At 39.7% G+C, this 7,790-nt stretch overlaps 2 protein-coding genes across 2 annotated transcripts in view; one reads left to right on the top strand and one right to left on the bottom strand.

Annotated features, from left to right (window-relative positions):
- LOC140933222 (uncharacterized) overlaps positions 1-5,672 on the bottom strand; it is a 100,066-nt gene extending 94,394 nt beyond the window's left edge. Inside the window, exon 1 of the mRNA XM_073382739.1 lies at positions 5,658-5,672. The gene's annotated coding sequence lies outside the window, so the exon portion shown is untranslated. The remainder of the gene's footprint in view (positions 1-5,657) is intronic.
- On the top strand, positions 2,801-7,490 carry LOC140933224 (histamine H2 receptor-like). The gene is made up of 3 exons (XM_073382742.1): positions 2,801-3,239; positions 5,087-5,304; positions 6,827-7,490. Exons 1-3 carry the CDS (start codon positions 2,801-2,803, stop codon positions 7,469-7,471), a joined length of 1,302 nt encoding a protein of 433 aa, XP_073238843.1. The 3' UTR covers positions 7,472-7,490.
- Positions 7,491-7,790: the final 300 nt, after the last annotated feature.

The following is a 7,790-nucleotide window of genomic DNA, read 5'->3' on the forward strand; positions in this document are numbered from 1 at the left end:
GTATTAATACTGACCACTTAAACTCAACCCAAAATATCTCGACAACAACTAATTTTTTATCAGGATGTACAGCTGCAATAGCTAAATCATTAACCAATACAAGGGTACTAATTCCTGTTTTTCGTATTTAGATTCATTTTGCCAGCGCCAAGAAAAGACGAAACGATCTGGAAAGGTAGGTCTCCGTTTCATTCTGTAGGTATATTAAAAGGTTTTGTATCTCACTTGCATTTTTACTTTTTGTGTAGAACAATGAGGTACATAGAAATAGAGTTAAAGATATTTTGAGGCTCTATTTTAGCTCAAGTGAAAGATTTACTTGATTAGAAAAACAAAAATATATATTAAACATTGCTCATACAGCGAAAGATCCCCTATAGGACACTCTGGTAAGCGAACAACTCTACTTACAGCTAGCCTCCGTAGCTGGCGGAACTGTTTTGCGCGCGCGTGTGAGAATATTTCGGGCGGCGAAGCCTCATTCTCTGCCAACTTCGTAGCTCCTCTGCCAAAACTTTGCTGCTTGAACGAATGATCCCGCCAGCTACGCAGGCTACTTAAAGCAGCCTTCAAAAAACCCTGTTACTTTCAACTTCCATACAACTCGGTCTGTATTTTAACATTTCCGCGCAAGCGGCCAGCTCCAGTTATGGACACCTTTCTCGCGTATCGAGGGTGTCCGCTCACGAGAGCTTCCACTGTATTAAATATTTTGCTCATATTTAGAGCTACTGGTGTAGGTATTAGCAAGTTACTAAACTTGATGTAGTTTGTTCTAGAAAAGTGCACTTCGCCTTGGAGAAAGTCAACAAAATCAATTTTCGCTGCCGAAGACTTCAGAACAACCAAAAGGTAATACAAAATGACAGGTAAAATTTATCAAAACTTTGCTTATAAAACGCAAAAGGGAAGACGGAGGGGTGATATTCCCGATAAGATGATTTATAAAAGACTCCTACTACTAGAAAAATTATCTTAAGAATGATCTGAAAGAACAGCTACATTTTAGACGGGGATTCCCTTTCAACTGACCGAAGTTCATAGCTAGTTCTTAATTTTGGCTTAAAGTACGGATAAAAATTAGCTATGTGCTACAATTAAGTTTTTCCTGAAACACAAGTTATAAGATATTTAAGCAATTTGATAAAACATATGTATAACAGGAACTGTCTTCAGCATTTTTTTTGCGCTTCAAACGAATTTCGCAAAGTTAACGGGCCCCGCTATCCGCATTGGCAAACAAATTAGGAATTCTCTTCAAAACATTTCAACCTTACATTGTATGGTTATAATTTTTGTTTTGAAAAAATTATCTGCACTGGAGACAATTTAATTTTAACAGCCCGCCATATCTGCCAACGCTGGAAAGGATAATGGCTTTACAATAAATGAATGAGGAGGAAAAACACATTTAACTTATTTAGTCAGTTCTGTTCAGTTTGAGCTGTGTTCAGTTTTTACCCTAAGCCTTTTGTCCTCGGCGCCTTGAAAATTGTCCTGTTGCAAACAAATTTTGAAAAATGACGGATTTATCTAAGGGCCGATCCGCGTATAGGCAGACAAATTTGGAATTGTCTTTTAAACCATTCAAACCAAAAACTCTATGGTGACAAAGTTTGTCTTGAAAAAGTTTATCAGCACTGGAAACTATTAACTCTTGAAAAACTTATCAATATCAAGTAGACATATTAAGGCCATTTATACGAGGAAAAATAAGACGCGTCTTACATAAGACGAGTCTTAAATAAGACGCGAACTGTACCATTTATACGATCATGTCTTATCTAAGACGAGAACAACTCGTATAAATGGTTGCGTCTTATTTCTGTTCTTGACTCGTTTTCAAGTGAATGTTCTCCGTAGCAACAGCAACCCAACGTGGCGCGCCAAAAATTAACGCACGCGTACTATGCGTTCGCGTCTTATTTAAGACGCGAAGGTCATTCATACGAAGTTTTTCTTGTCTTAGCTAAGACTCGTCTTATCTAAGAACAGATGTTAAGGGCTGTTCTAAAATAAGACGCGTCTTAGCTAAGCCGCGTCTTATTTTAGACGAAATGTGCCGTTTATACGGAAAGTTCGCGTCTTATTTAAGACGCGTCCTATGTAACCGTGTCTTATTTTTCCTCGTATAAATGGCCCTATTGTGTAATTGACTATCACCATCTGCATCATTTGCAAACTGAAAAGTCAGGGGTCATTAGGCAGCGGCACCCAACGACGATTTCCTTCTAAATACGTTGAAAACACTCTTCAGGCTGTCCAGAGTAGTTTTAGATCTCAAAAAAGACATTTTAAGCGGCGGGTTAAAATTGGATCCTGTTCGGTCACCCTAGGGGACTTTGTGTCTTGTATGTCGAAATTACAAGGGCTTGTGAATTATTTTCCCGAAAATTTTAGATGCAATTTATCCTTTACGAATGTGAAAATTTTTCTGATTCCTCTCTCAATCACATTTTTGAATCCAAAAGTTTTAGGTTTCGTTTTTCTATGAAAAACAGCGAAAACAGCATTACTTGGGGAGTGAAATGTGACATATTAATTGTTACAAATTACTAACGGCATTACTTTGGACAGAAATAAGCAAATTCAGCTTACGCCTGCTAATACTTAATGGATTGAACTTTTAGGGGTACTGTTTGGAAACTGATTACCATAGAGCCAAGTCAGTGGATTAATACTTTATATTTATATTTACGTGAAGTGTTCTGAATTGAAACCATCTTTGATGTGTCTCATCCATTTTACGCACTAAATGTATTTCGTGTTGCTTTATTATTTAAGCTAGCTGAAGACGGCAATGTTAAACACCACCACATTTACGAACGCGACAAACAGCACAAATGGCACTGGAGCTGGACATGGGCCTCGACTTCCTCCTTCCCGCCAAGTTGATGTCGTTGCTATGGTCTTCAGTGTCTTCTTTTGCATCCTTGCCTTGATGATTGTGTTTGGAAACTCGCTAGTTATCGGTGCATTCCGCGTTAACAGACGACTTCGCACGACAACCAATCTGCAATTGATGTCCTTAGCCATCGCTGATTTGCTGATCGGAACGGTCTCTGTACCGCTATGGGTTTATATATCTGTGACATCTACCTTTCAAGGTCCATTGTATGATTTTTACTTGACTTTTGATGTCATCTGCGGCGTGTCTTCCATCCTAAATCTCACTGCCATCAGCCTAGAGAGGTGTTATGCTCTACTTCACCCGATAAAGCATCGAAACATCCGTAAACGTAAGTCACAATATTCCTTACATGTACTTCAGGGAGGCCGAGCGTTTAGAGTGCTGGACTTGAAATTCGATGGCCTTGAGTTCAAGTCCCGCCCTGACCACTAGCTGGATTTGTTCTCTGTAGTCCCGAATTTAAATTATCGGCATGCTTGTAAATTAGGCAACTGGTTCGCCCCCCACCAGTTGGGATTCTTAACCATGTTATGTTCAATTTAAATTATTTGAAAAGCCCCTTAAGGGGAGAGGATAATTAAATTTACTTTTAAAAATGAAAGATTGTGAAAAAGAAGTTGCCAGCTCTACTAAACTAATATGGGTACGATCTGTCGTACTAAAATAGGATTTTTAACGGAATTCAACAAGATGCGAGAAAGAACAAGAAGAAACACTTGAATGTTATAAGGGATGAAAACAATCTGTGAAAGAAACACGGTCCATTTAGATATTCAGGCCCACGAACAATTGCAAATGCATTTCCGAATTGGTTAACGGAAATCCAGCATGGCAAACTTTAAAGACGTTTTTTTATTTTCCAATTCCTGAAATAAATTTCCACCCCTTGGTTAGCTCAGTTGGGAGAGCGCTGGCCTGCTGGGTGGGAGGTCACGGGTTCAAACCCCAGTCGGACCAACACTCAGGGTCTTCAGAAGTAACTGAGAAGAAAGTGCTGCCTTTGTAAGGACATCTGCAAATGTTTAGACTTTTTAGTCTTCTCGGATAAAGATGAAAAACCGTAGGTCTCGTCTCACAGCCCTTTTCTTATCTGGTTCTTGTGGGACGTAAAAGATCCCACACCACTGTTCAAAAACAGTAGAAGACGTAGACCCTGATGGTGTGGCCAACCTTTCCTGGGCTGGGTGGGTTATCCGTAAGGACAGATCTTAATATAGGGAATGATCCTCCTCCAGGTGTCGTAATGGCTATTTTCATGTAAACAGTGTATGTATAAAAGATGAATTATCATTTCGCTGTTGGCAAATTTCTCTTCAGTTGAAACTCCTTGAATTTGCGGAAAAATTTTCTTTCTTAGTACTGGAATTTATTCAATTGAGTTTTCTCTCCTCTGAGATTTATGTGAAAACCGTTCTGCCAAGCCTCGTCTATTTTTTTCCTATTAGACAAATGTTTTTTTCTCAAGGCGTTGACGAAAACTCTGAAAAACTCTATTTACCAGACAAAGCAGTTTGATAGAAGTTTTCATTTCTGATCAATGAAATGTACTCGCTCGTGCGCGTAAAGTCACTTCCCTTGAGTTTGTCACGAATTCCTGTTGTAAGTAAACACACCCATTAAGGTCATGTTCACTCTGAACCGGATAGCTTTTGGGCTGACGACCATACCGAATGGGGCTTTTGTTCACACATGATACGGTGATTTCGGCTCCGGTCTTGGAAGTGTCGAAAAGTGGACCCGGCGTCACATGTCAAAGACGTTTCGGCCGCTCTTCGTCGAAGCGAGGAGTGGAACCTACTGAGACTAAAGTAAATATTTAGAGTGAGGATTAGAATTTGGTGCAGATCCTCTCGGTCAACCGCAGCGGCGATGTTCGATGTGTGTTAACCGGGCTTGTTGCAGTTCTGTGCCGTTACCGTTCATAATTTTTCCCGAGAGGTTTTCATGTCGGCACTAACGGCTATTCCGTATTTTGCAGACATATCATTTGGCTCGATTACCACCACTTTCCTGAGTCCGGTCTTCTATTGAACGTTCTAGTGTGTGATATCGCGCCCTTCTGACTCAGTAGCGAAATGCTACATGATTCGTAAAAATTATATCACGGTATTACATACTAAACCGTCCAATAAGTTATGATTCACATTTGACCATTTTTCTATTTGCTGTCTACAGGGTCTGTGGTAGCCATAATCGTCGTTGTATGGATTCTTTCCTCATTAGCTGGATCAATGATAAAATTTCTACCCTTGGAACAAGAGAAATTCTATGGCATAATTGTAACTGTCGCATTCTTCTTCACACCACTCATCGTTATTTTGGTGGCTTATGTCACGATCTTTCACATAGCTAGAGCGCATGCACGAGGCAGAGGCGTCAGTTCGTTCAAAAAGGTACTATGCTATGCTGTTGTTATTGCCATTGCTATTGATAGTCACAGGAATTCTACTACTGGACCGTACTGTCTGTATGATCATTATCATTTGTGCTTTTTCTCGATTTTTCCCAGTGCTGAATGGCATGCAGTGATCATAGTCCATGTTTTGGTAATATGTTACAATCTCATGAAAATTATAGCTAACGTTCTTAAAAAAATCACATATATTGTCAAACCTGTATTATGCGGTCACCCTTTGGGAATGGCTTACTGATCGCTTAATACAGGTTGACGGTTTAATACAGCTTTGACAAACCTAAGAGTTGTTCAACCAAATAAAGATGGTGAAAGAGCGAACCCGCGACAAAACTACTTCAAAGTGCTTCTACCTTTTCTTGTGCCAAAAAAGGAAGTAAGAGACCAGTAAACTCCATTAAACTGTATCTGTTGCATTAGTATGGTAAATATTGTCAAAGTGACCGTCTAACAGTAACGTAACCGCCTAATGGAGGTGACCGCTTAATTCAGTTCAGTTTTACAGCAACTGAGGGAAATGATTTCCGGGATGTAGTCAAACCTCTTCTGACAGACACCTCTATTACTTACAGCTCACTTGCTCCCAAAGATAGTACACTTCATGCAGTTCCTATCGGTATAATAACGGACACCTTTATTGTGCGGACATCTGACTTTGTCCCTTTGGTATTCGCACCGTAAAGAAGTTTCCATGGATTCCCCGTGGTAGATATAAAGTAACTTAGCGTGATAAATACACCACACAAATACAAGTTGTTAAAACTGTACTGGGACAGCAAATCAAAACACTTCCAAATACTCTAACTGCCCTCGTCGCATGGTGTTTATCAGTCTTCGGATCTTATCGACCACGTTATCTTTCATTACTTGACTATTCAATGACGCTGAATATTGGTGTTGATTTTAGGCACGTGCATACACTTTCCCCCTTCAAAGTAGGGCCAACAATGGCGAAGCTGTACAAACAAACAGTTATTAATCAGTTTCATGGAGTGAAGTACACGCACATACGACATTACTAACGACGGCTAACCAACAGTGGTTTGCGCAACAGAAAGAAACGCACAGTGAACGACGCAATAGGATGGTCAAAAAAAACTATAAAGAAGTACGACTAACGAAGACTGACAAGACAAGACAAGACAAGACAAAATGATTTATTAAACTCAGCTCAGTGTTACATGACATAAAAGTTACATTTACATAGGCATCTAAACACAGTACAACTAAGACTGAGACAAAGTGAATTTTGTCGTTGGTCAGATAATTTTCACTGAAGCTTTTCTTTTTTTTGTTCTTTTTTTTTCTTTGCTTTCTTTTTCTGCTTTCAAAATCACGTTTACTTAATATTTTCTGTTCATCTTTTGATTGATCTGGATTCTTGCATAGGTGAGTAGTTTGTTATTTATTCCATTAAAATGGACGTTCTTTTCACACCGTGTTTTGTATGCTTTAATGATTTTACTATAAGCCACAATTTAACGATCTTGTTTTTGTTTCAGGATTTGCGTATTGCTACAACAGTAGCCGTAGTTATTGGCCTTTTTGTCATCTGCTGGACTCCATTTTTTGGCATCAACTTCGCGTTCGCGGTTTGTATAGCCACACTGTTCAAGGGAGCTGGTTGTCCAGGCCTTATGACTTTGCCAAAGTGGATTTTTTCCGTAAGCAAGTGGCTTCAGTACGGGAATTCGGTTTGTAATCCCGTTATTTATGGCTTCCGCAACAAAGATTTTCGGCGAGCGTTTCGAAAGATTTTACTCGGACTGTGCTGTAAAAAGGTGCGGCTGTCAGATTACAGCAAGAGCGCGTACGGACGCACGGTACGAAGCGCTTACTTACGCCAAGAATCAAGCTTTGAAAACTCCCGATCAGTAATTTTCCCTCCCAACGTACCGCTTGGAATGTTTGACATGCGGGACAGCTACCGTAAGGCGATACGAAGCGGACGCAGCAAGCCGATTAAGCTTAAATTTACACCAAAGAAAAGTGTGGCAAATGGTCTGCTATCAATAAACGTTGACGACTTTCGCACTTCAAATGAATTTACTTCCAATACAAGTGTCTGGAATTCGTCTTCCGAGGCTTCCGTCTCGGAAAGTCGAAATTCGGAAGTCAGCCAAGCGCGGTTTTTGCACGCGTGCTGAACAAGAATGCTGTATAATGACAGACTAGAAACAATAGACAACTCCCAAAGCACAAACTCAGCCAAAACGCTAAAAATCTTCAATGTTTACTCAAGTTTGGGCTTATAGAAGATAATGTCACAGTTTTTCAATGATCATGAAATTCAGAGTCCGGGTAGTTAGTTAATCAATTGTGGCCCTGAAAAAATTTGAAGGAAAAAAAACTACGAATTTTTAAGAAAATGCTTTTTTCGTGAGAAGGACTCTTAAACGCTGACAAACGTCAACAAATAGCGAAAACTATAATTTCTATATGTTTGCTTTGCTCGAAATCGCGCGC

This window comes from Porites lutea, chromosome 4 (assembly GCF_958299795.1).
Source record: "Porites lutea chromosome 4, jaPorLute2.1, whole genome shotgun sequence".
NCBI classification, from domain to species: Eukaryota; Metazoa; Cnidaria; class Anthozoa; order Scleractinia; family Poritidae; genus Porites; species Porites lutea.

Bases quoted from the DNA above. Each gene is read 5' to 3' on its own strand.
- LOC140933224 (XM_073382742.1), top strand. From the start codon at position 2,801: ATGTTAAACACCACCACATTTACGAACGCGACAAACAGCACAAATGGC. The intron at 3,240-5,086 runs GTAAGTCACAAT...TGCTGTCTACAG, and splicing joins GCATCGAAACATCCGTAAAC to GGTCTGTGGTAGCCATAATC. The intron at 5,305-6,826 runs GTACTATGCTAT...TTTTTGTTTCAG, and splicing joins GCGTCAGTTCGTTCAAAAAG to GATTTGCGTATTGCTACAAC.